Source organism: Melitaea cinxia, chromosome 11 (assembly GCF_905220565.1).
Source record: "Melitaea cinxia chromosome 11, ilMelCinx1.1, whole genome shotgun sequence".
Taxonomy (NCBI): domain Eukaryota; kingdom Metazoa; phylum Arthropoda; class Insecta; order Lepidoptera; family Nymphalidae; genus Melitaea; species Melitaea cinxia.
In genome coordinates this window covers 1597006-1615476 of record NC_059404.1, presented here as the reverse complement: position 1 = coordinate 1615476, position 18471 = coordinate 1597006, and the positions used below count along the sequence as shown (strand labels likewise).

Below are 18471 nucleotides of genomic sequence, written 5' to 3'. Positions count from 1 at the left end.
TATCTACTGAATGTCGTCATACGTAAAAAAGGTTTAACGGGACCCGATGAAACAGTTTAGCATCTGTTTAAGAAAAACTATTATAACGTCAAGGAGAAGTCACTGATCTACAATTTTTACACGATTTTGAAAGCACATTCACGTCACTTGTGAAAGAATTAAGAAGAAATAATAGAAAGTCAGAAAAATGGTACAAAATAATAAAATTAAATATACCTAACGAAGCCTGTTCGCCAATACCAGTAGCGTTTTATTGTCTTCTCGCAAATAAGAAATATAGTGATAGTCAAAACAATGACATAACGCTAAAAATAGCATAAAATACTTGTATGTAATTTAGAACAGATAAATTCACTTCATGAGCTGCCTGTAGTACCCTATGGAAAAAATTCGATTACCAATCATTTTCTAATATTTACGCGAATTTCAATGAAACAACTATTTCCCGTGACCATGGTTGCTGTAAAGTATCCGAAACGTCGGGCATGTAAAAAAGCCTAATAAACCGCGATAAAATCCGAAAAAGTTGTTTAATTATAATCTGATTACAGAGTTCGAGAGACTCGAGGATTTCTGCATTTGTCCGTTTTTTAGAGGCTGTGAGACTTTTTCCTCAGGGTACTTGTGTTATTGCTCTCTTTACATTATTAGTTATATAAATTGCATCTAGACACAATTATATAATATCTATATAAACATTATAGATTACATTATAAATATCGTTTTAGTCTTTATAGATCGCGCATCACTACGCATTACAGTAATGAAATATTTATAAAACTCAAATGTCATCTCATTGAGAGTTCATTAGGATACGATAATATGAGGTCATTCGTAAATTACGTCATACCATAAGGGGAAGGGGGGAGGGGTCCTTGAAGTGTGATATTGTGACAAACGGAAGAGAAAAACTTTGTAACATCACATTTCAGAATATATATAATTATTGGTATTAAAATCCTTTTATTTTTCATACTTGTGTTGTATTGATGATTTTACTGAAAAAAAAAAAATTAAAATGAAATAAAAATAATGCCGAAAATGACTTTCATTTAATAAGTATCAAACGCGTAAAACTGGAAAATACGTGGCGTCACACTTGATAGGGATCCAAAAGTTGTGAATTTTGTGTGACGTAATTTATGAATGACCCCGAGTACCTTTGACAATTATAGTAGATTTCTTATATCTGTAAAATAGTAAGTCTAGACATGACTGATAGATCATATCATATCATATCTATATCCGGTGAAATTAGGTCTTAAATTTTAGTTATCGAAACTATTTCATACATCAATCTGATTGTAATAATGGCAATGGCGCAGGCAATTGGTTAAAATATAGTTATTAAATTGACCGGCTAGCCTATTTATTGAACGAAGCCAACCAAACATCTAGTTTTTTTAATTGGCTCATGATTTCAAATGTTTGATTTCACTACGACATCGCTATTTTTATTTTATTACCATTCATTGACAGATGAAGTATTTTGATTTGTTTTTATGTTAAACTAGCTGACCCGGCGAACTTCGTATCGCCTAACAGTCGATTCTTTATTTTATTTTTTTTATTTTTTTTTAGAATTTTTCTCTCCGTAAGAACCATCCTCGTACTTCAAAGAACATTTTAAAAAAAGAATTAGCGAAATCGGTCCAACCGTTCTCGAGTTTTGCGCTTAGCAACACATTCAGCGACTCATTTTTATATTATAGATTACATGGAGTATTGAAGTCCAGAAATTAATTATTGCATTTAATTTGATTAAACATTAACTTTATTAAACATTTTGATACAGATTTATCAAACTAAATTATTGTGAGTAAAATGTATGATTTTAAATTGACTTAATCGGTTTTCGCCTACACAGTAGTCAAACATAATTTTTCAGCCGTTTGGTCGAATGCCATATTCACGGGTTAAGCATCTAATTAAAAGGCTATTTAAACCAGTTGACTGCGACATTAAAGTTCAAAAGCTTTAGTTTTTTAAATGACAACTGACTCGCGACTTCTTTCGCATTGACAAATTTAAAAAATATATTAAAAAAGTAGAAACAATTATGTATTATTGAGTGTTCATAAAAATTTACAATGAGTTCTTAAAAAAATACACAAGTCATAGATATTACTTTGCTATCATCTTTAACATATAAGTCGGTGGACGAACGCAAAATTTGCTGTATTCTCCGTGAAAGGTCTACTGAACGACTGACTTTTTATCGCTTTTCGAAATAATAGCCCAGTACGAGTTCGACTTGCACTAAATTGTGTCGATTTAGGAACACATGGAATATTCCAAGTGTCAATTTCAGTGATTTCAGTAAGTAGAGCGCATGAGCTCATCGAACTATATTACTATGAAATTGGACGATAAATCATTTTAGAAGTTTATTAGAAGGCGCGCGTCCTGTCGATCTCGACAGTAAGGTGACTAGCGGGCAAGTTCGCTAACGCCCGATTCCCGTATTCAAAAAACGACTAGTTTTACTAACGAACCGTTCAATTTCGAATACGACATGTTTGTAACTGGAATTTAGACATTCTAGACACTAGACATGATAAAAGCGCAGTAGAAATAAAACAGCTGATAAATAGAAATAGTTAAGATTAAACAAAGTTATAAAATTATCGTTTGTTAGTGATGTGTAGGTTTCATGTTTAGAAATTTATTTATTTTGTAACTCTGCGAACTGAACAATAACTTTTTTTGTTAAATTCGTCACGTTTCGCGATTTCGCGTGCACAGCTAGTATGACATATCATCATCATCATTACAGCCTATACAGTCCACTGCTGGACATAGGCATCCACAAGTTTACGCCAAAAATAACATGGACTCATGTGTATGACATATATAACAAGTTTAATCTGTTGGTTAAAGTCATCCGTCAAATAGCGTTAACAAGAATCGGTAAAACAAGCTCTCTAAACATTCTAAGTAAGCGAAAGGCGCGACGCAGACTTAGCTGCTATCTTATTGCTTTTCCATCAGAGCGACGGTGCCCGCGAATGTTTAGTCTACAAGAATAAATGACTCTTTATATAATTTCAATTCCTAGTTACGTTTCTCAAAGTTAGCTATTAACTTTTGATACAAAACGTTGTATATACAGATGGATGGAGCGACGTTAAATTATACCTCATACGTTATATGCCATTTGTAAGCTATAGATAAAAATTTAATATAAATATCAGTCAAATAGAAGCAAGAATGAACCTTAAGCTTATGTTTCTATTTTAAGAGACTTTTTGTAAGTTTTATACTGCAGAGGTTTATTCTAATGCCTGCGCTTGCACCCATCTGTATGACCATATATGGTTATAATATCGGTTACAATTTTTATACCATCCTTACAAACATTCGTAACTTTCTATCAACAACATTCGCATCGTAAGCCGGAGCCATTGGATGGAATTATTAAATATACTTTGATTTCAACAACCTGCTCTCACTCTATCAAATCGACGTCATTAGCGTTAATATATCCGCTTATCCAAGAAATTTTGGAGTCCAGCAACATTAGAAATGCAGCCCGACGGGGAGGTTGGTGGTGGGGGGGAGGGCGCCAATAAAACAATCTGGTGGGTGGTTATTATGTAATATTGGTCACAGTCGACACTAAACGCACGCGGAGCATCCGCGTATACAGAACATAAATATAAATAACGGAACCGCGCTACACACGAGGACCACGAGCGTGGTCCGATTCTTATTGCTTCCCTAATGTTGCTGGACAGACGGACGAACCGACCGAAGGGGAACCCTAAACTATGGCGAGCCGATAGTAACCTAGCATACGATTATAATATACAAAAAGTCGAAAATCACAAAATGTCCATGATCAGAAAAACTAACGTCGCCGTCGACTTCGAGGCGACCTACGACTGCGAGCGCGTGTCGCAGCACGTCGTCTCGACGCGGTCTCCGACACGTGGCGACACGTGGCGTGACACGTGTCGCCACGTGGTGTGACACGTGTCGCCACGTGGCGTGACACGTGTCGCCACCGCGTGGAGACCGCACCGAGCCGACATCTATCCCGTAGTAGTGACAGTTAGTGCGGTGGCAGGCGTGCTCATAGTTTCAAAAAAACATACTAAACATCGTACTGACCAGACTGCTAAAGTATTACAAAAAAATAAAAAATATAATCAACTAGTCTACGAGCACACCCACCCGACCGATTTCATTACGGGGCTGTTTCGTTACACATAGTATCAACGAGATCTCGGGAGGAAGCCGTTCCAACATGTCGAACGCGGTACATCTGCTCGGTCGCCGGGCAAAATAAGTACGTTCTCATTTGTCGAGGATCTACTTAAACGTATCGATACTCGACCGGATAGATGTAGTAAAAAAAAGCACCAGTTTATTATTATACAGAAATCATTAAAGGACATATTAAATATAAAATTGGAATTCATATGAAAATTCATACGAAGCAGCGTAAATCATCAATTTACCGCCGGATCTTCGGTCACACTGATTCTGCGGAACTTACCGCGATAAGCATCTTAAAATTTAACAATATTTCCACGACTAAGATGCCTGCAACGTACCAAAATATCAGGAGTTTGAAAACAATAACCGCGGTAAGTCACACATTCAAAGTTGTATGTCAAAATTAAAGGCTAAATTAAATCAAGAGATAAAACGTTCTCCACGTCCGGCAGGCGTTGATACGGCTTCAGTCGCTGAACGAGTACAGCAGAACAATTTAGTCGGAACGCGTTTCGACGCTGACCGACGAAGTAACACACCGCCAGTGTTTCGTGAACATCATCCGTATAAATAATTATTAACACGCAAGGTACAAGTTCGAGGATACTCGTTACAATTAACAAAAATAATTTTAACCGCTTAATATAAAACTTATTTTAATAATTACAATCATACAATATTAGTCGGTAGCGTACGGCGGCGCGCACTAGGGGGGGGAGGGGGTTTAGAGGGGAGTAGAAACGAAGCGATTACAGTCCAGGAGCTGACAAATGTTTTTTTTTTTTTTTCAGTAATAAATAACAGGCGGAATCTTTGTCAGATTTGAAGACGCCCACATTTTTCCTTAGTGAAAATTCTCGATATAGGTAGCTATTGTAGTGCGAAGTTGTAAAACATGTTGAATCGGTGTCAAAATTGTCTATTTTGAGAAGAAGAAGAAAAGTAAGTTTTATGTGTGAATATATATATATATATATATATATATATATATATATATATATATATATATAGATATAGAATAATAAAGTCAGAAAAGTAATTGTTCTACTATTGACTGGAGCGTTCTGCACTCCGAACATGTCAAAATAACTTAGTTGAAAAAATTATTATGTAATTGCCACAGTCTTACAAGTGGTACGTTTTCCTAGACTGCTGGGCACTACGATGGCTCATTTTCACATACAAAAGTTGGGTGTTTCGTCGAATCGAACTCATGAAGATTCAGCATGTTATGAATAATTAAAAAAAAAAAAAAACATTCGGCGGTTGCCGGACTAACAGTGAGCCTCCGCGAACCGAGCGACCGTCTCATTTTCAATATTTTATTGAAACGCAAAAAAAAAGAAACACAAAAGTGACATACATCGATCGTCCCGAAGCTACCGCGGACGGACCGTGCGAGTGCGCTCGCTCGGTCGCGGAGGTCCTCGCCACGAAATTAATTCTCTATCTAACTAGTAAAGTCGCGGCCGCACGTGTCCGTCGAACTCATATAAATACAAGGAGGGACGTCATTCGCACCGACCGGACGCTGACGCTCGAGAGCGAGAGGGTCGCTCGATCCCAGAGACAGACCGCTTGAAACCGTCGCTATCACAAAAAAAAAAAAATAGGGAAAAAATCGCTATCGTAAACTGTCAAACGACGAGAACAGTGATCGTCACTGAAACAATTTCTAAGTGAAGTTTCAATTACAAAATTCAAAAGTAGAGCGAAAACGATAAGATAGGGTCTCGCTGGCGGCCCAGCGGCGGTAGGGCTGGCGGCCTAGCGGCCTAGCGGCGGTAGGGCTGGCGGCCTAGCGGCCTAGCGGCGGTAGGGCTGGCGCGGCGCGAAGGCGGCGCGGTGCGAGGACAGCGGGCGGCGGCGCGGCGCCTCGCGGCCGCGCGTCTTCTTCTCCTCCACGTTGAGCTTCACGCCGGCCTCGCCCTCGCCGGGGAAGAACAGCGGCTGCGGAACGGACGCTCGTCAGCACTGGCGCTGCGATCCGCTACATACTATGTTCGGCCAGTAACATGTCGCAGCTGGCCACGGGCACTACGATACACGTGGAGGGAGGTCTACGTGTATCGTAGGAGAAGCGATTGGGGCTCTTTTGCTACGTGAAGAAGTGATACAAGTTAGATGGAACCACGCTTCAGCCTGTAATATCCCACTATTGGGCTTAGGCTTCTTTCCCAATGTAGGAGAAGGATCAGAGCTTAATTCACCACGTTGCTCCAATGCGGGTTAGCGGATATATTCCCTATTATGAGTAACGATCGCTATCAGGTGTACATGATAACAACAGGGAGCGACGGCTTAACGTGCTCTCCGAGGCACGGTGGGGAGACCCACAAGGACTGCACAAGCCCCCAGACCGCGGCAAACACCTGTATGGCCAATACAAATGTTTGTCATGAGCGGGGATCGAACCCGCAACCGCCAGCGCAACAGACACAATCCACGGCTGTGACCGTTGCGCCAACACAGTGTCGTAGATGGAATCGATTTACATTAAATATTCAATGGGCTCGTCCATTAATCATCTGAAGCTCGATGAAATCGGGTTTCGAAAAAATCACGAAATATCACAAGATCAATGAAGAAAGTAGCTGAAGATCAGAGCTAAATAACAGTGTTGTGAGGCGAGCCCCGCTAGCCGCCGCGGGCCGGTACTCACGGCGGCGCTGAGGCAGTCGGCGGCGGCCTGCGCGGTCTCGTAGGTGATGAAGCCGTAGTTGGGGTGGCGCGGCGCGCCGGGCGCGGCCGGCTTGCTGTGCACGCGCAGCTCGGCGACGGGCCCGAAGCGCGCGAACAGCGCGCGCAGCTCGTCCTCCGTGGCCGAGTGCGGCAGGTTGCCGAGGAACAGCTGCTGCGCGTCCGAGTAGCGCCGCCCGCCCTCGGCCGGCGCGCTGGCGCCTGCGGGGGTCACTCGTTAGATATCGGCGGAACGTTCGAGCGCCTCGGCTGAGAGCGGGTCGCTCGTTTGTGGGTTGCGATCTGACCTAGCATTCGCTGAGTTCTACGGTGCTTAGTGTATTTTTAAAATTCAACTAAACATCACACTAAAATTAGGACATTTTGAAAGAAGATCTGATATATACATACACGCCTTTGAAAGTAATAAAAATAATAAAACAATGAAATTATACAGCAGTCATTACTCACGTTTCACAGGATGCTTATTGCTACCGTTAGGAGCTCGCTCTGCGATCTTAGTAACATATGTGTAGATGCACATATTGCTAAAGAATTCAAGTAACAACCGCTCTTATATAGGTAGTGGAGTGAAATCTAAGTGCGCCTAGGAGTGAAATCTAAAAATCGATGATGTGCGGGTTCGATTCCTGCTCGGGATGGATATTTATATTTCAACTAATATTTTTTCCAGTTTTGATATCTGTCCTTCTAGGTAGGTAGGTACTTTCAGCTGTTGATCATGGTTGTTATCATATACACCTGATAGCGATCATTACTCACAGTAGGGAAAATATTCACCAACCAGCAGAAGAACAAAAGATAGATAGCTGAATCTTGTAGGCGCACAACATGAGTCTTGGTTACGGCTACGGTACCTTGCGGCGCCGTGGTGCGCGGGGGGCGCGCGCGGGGCTCGTGGTGGGCGGGCGCGGCGGTCGGGGCGGGGGCGGGGGCGGCTGCGGGGGCGGGCGCCGGCGGCGAGCCGCGGGACGCGCCCGACTTCAGCAGGTTGGCGTATGTCTTCGGCTCCGGTGGTGCGGGGGTCGCTGCGGGCATAAGGTAATGCCGCTTTTTATTTCACTTACAAAAAGCAAGTGTCACCGGTCCGCAACGAAGTGCGATTAATTGTAGCTCTCAGAGCTTTTAGGTCCAGAGACATTGAAGTTAAGCGTTGAAGTGTGCGTGAGCGTGATTACATACAATCTTCTTATTAGAACCATAGAACGAACTCATAACTAATACTTGTGTACTATCATATATTTTATTAGTAATAATGGTAGTATTAAAAAGCTGAAAAATTTAGTTTGAACGTATTAATCTCAGTACAGTTCATCTCAGTTCTTTTACTGAGAAAGGCTTTTTTTTCCTAATTAACCCAGGTAAAACAGCGGGACAGATCTAGTTAGAACATAATTGACATTTGTTGATAATCGACCTGCAAGTAACTTCTAATATAACTTAAATATAGTGAAATAGTTACAGGGCTGCGGCGGCGGCGAGGGCTCCCGCTCGGGCTCGGCCTGCGGCGCCGGCTCGGGCGCCACGTCGGCCTCGCGGTCGGGCGCCGGGGCCGCGCTGACGCTCACGGGCGTCACCACCGGGGTGCCACCGGAAATGGAATTTGCTGCGGACAGAACGAATCGTTGACGGTAGTTTGAAAAATATAGTTCATTATTCATCATCTTCATTATTATAAAAAACTATATTAAATAATTGGCATTTACGATACTCTAAAAAACCAAGTTCTGATTTTTAATATCGTTGTTTTTTTTTCAGTTTATTGTCTATACATAACAAATACATCATTTTATTTTTTAATTTAAGTACCACGAAAACCTCTCGGTTCAGTTGAATCACGAAGTTTATTTTTGCAAAAAATATTTTTAAAAGCGTGATTTGATTTTCGAGGTAATTTTGGGTATCTCTTGCAGCTCTTTGAGCAGTTGACACAGAAGGGTTAACAGTAAAATTGAGAGATCGACTCACCCTGCAGAGCAGCGACGAGATGGCGTGTGTGGTCATCGTGCTGGGGCGGGTGTCCATTGAGGTGGGGCACGGGCGCGGCGGGGGCGGGCTGCTGCGCAGCAGGGGCGGGCGGTGCGGCCTGGGCGGGCGGCGACAGCAGCGGTGCGTGCGGCGGGGCGGGCGGCGCGGGGAAGGGTGCTGGCGGGAAGGTGGGCGCGGGCGGGAAGTACCCTCCCGTCGCCACGCCCTCCTCCTCCTCGCCCTCCGAGCGCCCGGAACCCTCGCCCTCCTCGTCCGAAAATACTATGTCCTGTGATTAATGAATACAATAATGATGTTTGAGTAAGTTGATTAACAATAAAAAAAAAAAATTACACCCATAAATTTGACCAAAAAGAAATAGCAACAAGAAAATCTTAAAATAATTTGCTTTAGAAAATCATACAAGCTAAGCTATACATGCCCGACTTTTCCAACAAAGTAGATAAGGAAGGACATGGCCAAAAAAGTACATTCCACGTACACATACATATAATATTTACAAAGTATTAAAAAGGGAAAGATGAATTATGACGTAGTTTTTAACCTCTCTGAACTTGTCAGTTTTTATTTCAAAAAAATAAGCAATACAAGATGAATTCGACAACTTCCGCCATACTGTACTATAGAGAAATCTATTTAAAATAATGGACGTTCCTCACCATGCGTATTACTAATGTGGACACGTTTTTAGATAACAAATGCTTTTATTAGGATCATTTTATTAATATCGAAACTGTCTTTATTGCTATTTTTCATTCAATAAATGGAAAAAAAAACAATGCACCTATTAAAATAACAATGTTAATATGAGTATTATTTAATTTCATTCCCACATTCTGCAACATAATACATAAAATGGAACGTGTTTACGTGCTTGACACTGTGTCACAGTCTATGTCAACCGGCAGTGTTACGATATTGTTAATTATTGTTATTTGATTGGAACGCCGTTCGTTTCTTCGCTGCGCTTGCGTTCGTTGTACCTACTGTGTTTGTTTTTGCGATTATTCTCTAATATTTTGGACCCGTGCTTTTGCCTATGTTTTATTTGACACTGAACATAATAGTGATTCTGTTCTGGAAGCTATTTTAGGCTATTATTGTGATTCCCTTGTAGGGAACAGGACTGTTGGTTGTTGTTGTCATGTAATGACTGTAATCTGGTAAATTGGTTGGGCAAGGCACCAAAACAATATTCAAGCTCCAGTAGGATTTTTTGACAACGTACTTATAACAATTCAAGAAAATTAAAAATAAAATAAATATTAATTTTTACTCTTTTTTATTTTGTTTCCCTTACCTTTGCAATATAATTGTGTTTGCTCGCAAACGAAAAAAAAACCGACTTCAATTACATCAACGAGTAATACAACGAAGATCGACGAAAAAATAGTCAAGTAATTACGCGTTATCAAAGATTACTCAAAAAGTAGTTATCAAATCTCGATAAAATTTATATGTGACCACATGATAAACATCAACTTTCGATAAAATTAAGTATGAAGAACATTTCATATGTTGCGTTTTTTAAAAAATAACTATTGATAATGTTTGTGGGGAGAAAATACATATAATTCGCGCGATGAACAACCATGCGCTCTCAATTCTCATGTGTATCTAGTAGGGGTGAAATCTGAATTCGAGCTGAGAGAGTGTAGCCCCTTAAATTAAAAATTATCAAAATCGGTACACCCAGTAAAAAGTTATTACGGATTTTCGAGAGTTTCCCTCGATTTCTCTAGGATCCCATCATCAGATCTTGGTTTCCTTATCATGGTACCAAACTAGAGATATCCCCTTTCTAACAATAAAAGAATTATCAAAATCGGTATATCCAGTAGAAAGTTATGCGGTATAATACAACGTAGGTCGACGAAAAATGCGTCAAGTAAAAACGCATTATTAGATATAACTCGAAAAGTAGTTATTAGATCTCAAATAAATTTAAATGGGACCAAATGACACACATCATCTTTCGATCAAAAGAAAATTTGTCGAAATCGCTCCACCCAGTCAAAAGTTCAGAACTTTATACATACATACATAAAAAAAAAGAAAATAGTCGAATTGAGAACCTCCTCCTTTTTTGGAAGTCGGTTAAAAAGGGATACGACCGATGAGTAGGTGGCCTTTACCTTGTTTAAATGCCTATTATTAACTATATCAGTTTAATGTAGTCTTTAATAATTCAGATCTACGGTCACCTGGTAGCGGAAGATGTCGTTGTGCACGTAGTACTTCTTGGGCGACTGCGCGGCCAGCACGAAGGTCTGCGTGAAGCGGCGCATGGGCGCGCCGCCGTTGGACAGCTCGCCCGTCACCTGCACCACCACGCCGTTGCCGAGCGTCGCCTGCGCGTCCACCTGCCCCACACACACACACTTGTTATTTGTTCTTATCGTGACCTATCGTGACCTGCTACATCAAGTACCTACCTAAAGTTTTTTGGTTTTCTTTTTTAATTTATATAATTGTTTAATAGGTTTTTCTTTTATTAAATTGCAATTATGTACTTTTTATATCAGTGATATTTGTCTGTAAAAAAAAGTCTGTGATTTGTATAATGTTCCAAACAAATGTTTCTTTCTTACAGTGACGTACAATGACCTACCATGAAGTAGTGACCTAATGTGAAGTAAAGTGATCTAATGTGAAGTAAAGTGACCTACTGTGAAGTAAAGTGACGTATCGCATCCAATAGTCATCATTACAGCCTATACAGTCCACTGCTGGACATAGGCCTCCACAAGCTTACGCCAAAAATAACGTGAACTTATGTGTTTTGCCCATAGTCACCACGCTGGGCAGGCGGGTTGGTGACCGCAGTACTGGCTTTGTCGCACCGAAGACGCTATATCCAATAGTAATCTATATTATCTTATCAAGTTCTTGCGTGAACTATCATACTTTAGAGTACAACCTATCATGCGACTTACTTACTAACCTAAACTGAGTCCTATCTTGGACCTATCGTGTCCTATAATTGCGGCTCTCCCTGTGACGGCTATTGTTGAATTATGCTTTACGTACGTACGTATATAAAATCGTATATAGTAAAGGTAAAAGAATAATTGATGTAGCTTTAGAGATGCCTCTACGGCTGATTTATTATTTTGTAAACTTTAAACACTAGTAAATAATTGTGTAGTTTAAAATTAATAAAATTACTTGAATTCCAATCATGAACTGTAGACTACACTAATATTCTTTTTATTAAATAGTCAGGTATAGAGTAAAGTTGAATAAATGACGTAGCAAGCGACACTCACCTGGCTAATCTTGGCATGGCAGTCCCGGAAGTTGAGCTGCTGGATGCGGTTGTGAATCTGTTTTTGACCGACGACGGGCAGCGTCTCGCGGTTGGGCGCGTCCAGGCCCCCGTGCACGAATGACGAGTAGTTGTTGTAGAACCTGACGGAACACAATGGTTTTAAAATATAAACGAAATATCAAAAGAGTGAGGAGGGGGTATATTGAGATAATTGCAGAGCCCCGCGTTTTCACACGCGTTAATTCGAGGAAAAAATAGCCTATAGCCTTTCTCGGTAAGCGGGCTATATAACAAAAAAAAAAAAAAAAACAGTTTGAGCCAGTACAAAATTTTCAGCTTTATATTAGAATAGATCACGTGTATTTATTTTTTGTTAAACACGATTTCTGAACAAAAAATAATTGTGTTTGCAGACAAACGAAAAAAAACCGACTTCAATTACATTGACAAGTAATACAACGTAGATCCACGACAAAATAGTCAAGTAACTACGCGTTATCAAAGATTACTCAAAAAGTAGTTATCAGGTCTCGATAAAATTTAAATGTGACCACATGATGAACATCAGCTTTTCATTAAATTAAAAATTATCAAAATCGGTACAGCCAGTAAAAAGTTATTGCGGATTTTCGAGAGTTTCCCTCGATTTCTCTGGGATCCCATCATCAGATCCTAGTTTCCTTATCATGGTACTAAACTAGGGATATCCCCTTTCTAACAAAAAAAGAATTATTCAAATCGGTGTATCCAGTAGAAAGTTATGCGGTATAATACAACGTAGGTCGACGATAAAAGCGTCAAGTAAAAACGCATTATTAGATATAACTCAAAAAGTAGTTGTTAGATCTCAAATAAATTTAAATGGGACCAATTGGCACACACCACCTTTCGATTAAAAAAAATTTTGTCGAAATCGGTCCACCCGGTCAAAAGTTCTGATGTAACATACATAAAAAAAAAAAAAAAATACAGTCGAATTGAGAATCTCCTCCTTTTTTGGAAGTCGGTTAAAAAAAAAAAAAAAACAACCATCAAACACCCTGCAAGCTTGATGTCAGTCTAGAAGTTTGTATCACAATGTTTAATTTTTCAAAATTTAACCCATTAGAGGTAAAAAAAGTACCCATATTTTTTTGAAATTATTTTTATTTTCGTATTGAATGGGGACTAAAGAACACTAAAAAGAAGAAAAAATAATAAAATAAAAATAGTATTTTTCACGAAATTACAGGGTGTACTCAATTGAGTACACTGACCTCCTACGTATGAAAATTTTCGGAACACGCTATTTCGATACAAAGTGTTTTTAGACGCTTCTTGCTTTGCCAACGCACTCTAGATTGGTACAGAACACACCGCAGCTGCTATTCGATTTTGAGAAGATAATGTCTAACTCCATCCTTTAACAATTGATGCAGCCTGGCGCGATTGTTTTATTTCACCTTTCATTGGATTATCATTATGTACACGCAACAGCCATAACGTCTACCATGTAAGTAAACAGTATCCATACAATGAGATACGAGGACACGTATGTCCACACCTCCCATATTTTTGTTGAATGATTGAAATAAACGAGGCTTTTCCTTCTTTATTGGACACTAACGTTTTACATACTTTAGCGGTTCGATGGTGTCGTACTTTATAATCATATCTTTCCACCTAACCAATAAAATTTCGCCTTTCTTGTCAAACCTAAGTCAAAAGTGGCACGTTCTTGCTTTTTCATTTATTTTGTGCTAGTAAGGGGTAATATTTTAGTTCCATTTTTTCGTATTGTTTCCGTACTCGGTAGCCTAAGTTTTTCGATTCAAGTAAGACACCGTCTGAAAAAAAGTTTTCAAAATAACTTCATGATTACCTAAGATGCAATGTAGTTTTGCTAGTAAAATTTTGACAATGCGCATTTTCCACAGTCAAACTCGAAGGGATAACGGTACCAGTACATTATCACTGTCGTTGTATATAGTATCTTTGCTGCCACTATCCTCTCGAATTCTAAATATTTCAATAGTGCCACTAGGTAAGTCTTGTAGTATTAAAACACGCCATCATATCCTTATCAGCGCCTTCTTCGTTCTTAGTCAACGCGCAGGGATCAGGTGGTATGATAGCCAAGTCATATATTTCAACATTGCTATCCTGTAAAATGGCTTCAATAGCTTCTTGAAGTCCGTTATAGCTTTGTTAAGCCGCAAATTTCTTTTAATTCATTGCAAGGAATTTGAAAAAAAAAACAGTTTTTTTTTTGTCATCTATGTTGTCACTGTACTCAATTGAGTACAGTAATATTTATGTGATCCTAGTTTTATATTAGTACCAAATAATTAATGATATTATTTTTTACAATTTAGTTCAAAATGTAATTTATACCCATGAAATGAAAAAAAAAAAAAAAACAACTTAGAAACACTAATTACTGCTATAACCTCACCAAAGGGAGCAGGAGCTGAAAGTTTCTAAAAAACATAACGTGATTAATGGATGACACTGGATGTTAAAAAAAAAAAAACAACGGTCAGTCATAAATAGATATATATAATTAAATATCTTTAACTAACACGTCCTCCGATTCTAAAGTAGGCTTTGCTTAATGTAATAAAGACACACTAAAAAACTTAATGGCCTGTGTTATAGTGATTAGTAAGTAACATTCGACTGATAGATAGATATTTAAAAAAATAAATAAATGTACATATAAAACAAAGCCAAGAGATGTTCTTATAATTTTTCAAAACATTCGTCAAAGTCAGTGACTTGTTATTAAACAATTTGCAGCGAGCGCAAACAAACAAAACGCACGGCTGCGATCGCTTTAGCGTCATCTCACCGACCTCGATGTTACGCAAGCGATAACGCGATATAAATAAGTAGATAAGGAAAAAGCGACATTGCGAATTTCTTTCGTAGACAATATATACAGAATCGTCATATAATCAAATTGTAATTTTTGTCCGTCTGTCTGGTCGCATTTTTTCCGTTACCAAGTAAAATTTGTTGTACGAATCTTAATCCAATTTTCACATTTGTAATCCCCGAGATCTTACTTAAAATTTGTTAAAGCGGATGTTTTGATACAGTACGCTTCAGCCTGTAATATCCCACTACTGGGCATAGTACTCTTTCCCCATGTAGGAGAAGGATCAGAGCTTAATCCACCACGCTGCTCCAATGCGGGTTGGCGGATATACTCCCTACAATTAGTAACGATCGCTATCAGATGTACATGATAACAACCGGGACCGACGGCTTAACGTGCTCTCCGAGGCACGGTCGGGAGACCCACAAGGACTGTACAAACACCCAGACCACGGCAAACACCTGTATGGCCAATACAAACGTATGACATGTACGGGGATCGAACCCGCAACCACCAGCGCAACAGGTACAATCCATGGATTTGATACAGTGTCTAGAAGTAAAGTTATTATTCCACAATTTTAGCCACATTGTACTTGTAAATTCCAAGCGTACAGTAGCCAGTATTACACGTTTGGCTAGTTCGTTATACAAAGTATGATAGTGACTATTAATTTTCGGTACATTATTATTTCGTCATATCATACTTGCTTAATATGATTATAATTATGCTGACAATTTGGAAATTAATTTTGTTTTGCATGATGTAATAATCACTTTTCCTAATAAATATTTAATGTGGTATGGATATACCACAACATACTTAGTTTGTTCACTAACAATTCAGAGTTAATTATCAAAAATGTTGTTTTCAAATTTTTCAGATGCTCCTTCTAAGGTTTGGAACAATTTTTCCATGTGTGTACTTGTAGTACAACAACCTAAGTAAACGAAAAATAGTCAAGTAAATACGCGTTATCAAAGATTACTCAAAAAGTACTCATTATATCTTCATGGGACCACATGACAAGTATTAGATTTTGATTTATAAAAGAAACATCATAATTGGTGCAGACAGTAAAAAGTTATAAGGTATGTTATATATTAAAAGATATAAATACAACGTAGGGTGACGAAAAAAAACAGTCAAGTAAATACGCGTCATCAAAGATTACTCAAAAAGTAGTGATCAGGTCTCGATCAAATTTAAACGAAACCACATGACAAGCATCAGCTTTCAATTAAAGTAAGAATCATCAGAATCGATAAGGCCCGTGAAAAGTTTTGCTGTATAATGCAACGCAGGTCGACAAAAAAATTATCAAGTAAATACGTATTATTAGATATAACTCGAAAAGTACTTGTCAGATCTTGGTTTAAATGGGACTACATGACACGCACCACCTTTCGATTTAAAAAAAAAAAATCATTGAAACCGGTCCACCCAGTCAGAAGTTCTGAGGCAACATACACAAAAAAAAATACAAACGAATTGAGAACCTCCTCCTTTTTTAGAAGTCGGTTAAAAATATAATCTATTGATCAAAATCACTTTTTACAAATTATTATACCCACTGTAATGATGGTAATATAATCTAATAGATAATGATTGTAACAAGAAAGTTTACTTCCAAATAATGTCATAAGTGGAATTGTGGAAAAATTAACTTGACTATTTTTGATCATTTCTTTTTCTCAATACATCCGAGATGATCACATTAGTCTTGTCCATTTCATATAATAGTAATTTAAATCTACATACGATAAATTTGTTGCTTACTTTTTTCAGACCTTAAGTTTAAGCTAAGTACCATTTCTTTATTTATCCATATATAATTTTAAGTGTTTACAGAAGACATTTTGATGCAGCATTTTTTAACAGCCAATCTTAATATGTGTCTGTCATTATGACTCGTCTAGGGGACACCGACGCCGACATTTTAAAAACAAAAACTACACTAGTACACTCTCAATCACCGCGGACGCTGCGAGCAAAATGATGCGATTGGTTGGAACGACGATTGACACACACACGGGCAGTTCGGCGCGACGCGCCGGGTTCGATTTACGTGGTGCGTCGTCAGTTAAAACTCTGGAGCGAGGATTCCACACTCACGATCAAATTTTGGAGAGCGCGAAAAACTGATCAGTTAAACTGACGCAAAAAACTGATCGTCAATGCCCAGCTTAATTCCATTAATCATTGCTCTATGCATTGACAATTATTAGGGTTGTTATTTTTAAGTTGAGTATACAACCGCCATTTTGAATGAATGCACAGCCACTTCTCATACACACAAAATATAGTTTTATTTGTATTTGAAGATAGAAGTCTGGTGTAAGATGTCTCACCTATGCAGATGGGCCGGCGCCTTGTTGAGCAGCGTGTAGTACTGACGGACAAACTCGCGGCCAACGCTCTGCGGGGACGGGGACGCCTCCATTACCATCGCTGTTGTTTTCACTGCGCCTATACAGCCCTCCGCTATACGCTGCCCTGAAACACCATACATAAACGATATTATCATCGAGTCAGCAAGTTTCTTATTTAAACAGGTTCAAAGCATAATCATATAGAAAAGTCTAGCAAGAAGAATTCTCATAATGCCATTTCGTTGGCTTGGTAGTTATTATCTAATTTTACAAATAATACATGCTTTTCTGTATGTCTGGTTATTTTAAAAACTTTGGTTTTTAAATAACAATAAACTGCATTATGTTTTAATTATAACTTACAAGATACAAATTATAGGTTACAAGGATACCTTAAATAAAAACAAAGAACCCTCGCACTTCACGAATCCCAATGACCACGATAAACTCACAACAAGGACCATCACAACACAAAACATAAAGAATGTTTCTTTACAAAATAAATCAACTGCCAAGTTTTATAGTGTTAAATTGTGCCATTAGAACATTCATTAGTCATGTAAATATGTGTCTGTAATTTAATGTAATTAGTCTATAGCAGTATTTGTAAGATGCTTTTAATTTTTTTGCTATTGCTTCAAAGTTTTAAGCCTATACTAACAACATTTCTTAATTTCATTGTAATGGGTTAATGAGTAAGTCTCATCATGTTTATCTTATTATGAAGTCATTACTTAATATAAAATAAATATTACTTTAAATACCCATAACATTAATATAATGGATAGATATTTCTCAATAAAGGAAAATATTACGTATCTAAAATAAACATTATCAACATTTCAATATTTTAACTTAATAATTTTTTCAAAATTATCTATACCATATATACACGGTCGTCTATTCCTACAGCAAGCAACATAATATTTGTATTATAGTTAACAGCCAGTAGATATAGCTAGTGGCTACACTTTTTCGATAAATATATATATCATACCAAGACGCGAGGCAGGAATCGAACCCACAACCCCCAGATCAAAAAGCGCGGTCATTGAAAA

General features: G+C 38.5%; 1 protein-coding gene across 1 annotated transcript; it reads right to left on the bottom strand.

Moving 5' to 3' along the window:
* Positions 1 to 6027: 6027 nt before the first annotated feature.
* LOC123657972 (ras GTPase-activating protein-binding protein 2) lies at positions 6028 to 17490 on the bottom strand. The gene is made up of 8 exons (XM_045593451.1): positions 17393 to 17490; positions 12180 to 12321; positions 11115 to 11273; positions 8886 to 9178; positions 8384 to 8478; positions 7799 to 7949; positions 6884 to 7115; positions 6028 to 6171 (listed from the first exon to the last, which is right to left on the bottom strand). The coding sequence occupies exons 1-8, from the start codon at positions 17488 to 17490 to the stop codon at positions 6028 to 6030; spliced, it is 1314 nt and encodes a 437-aa protein (XP_045449407.1).
* Positions 17491 to 18471: the final 981 nt, after the last annotated feature.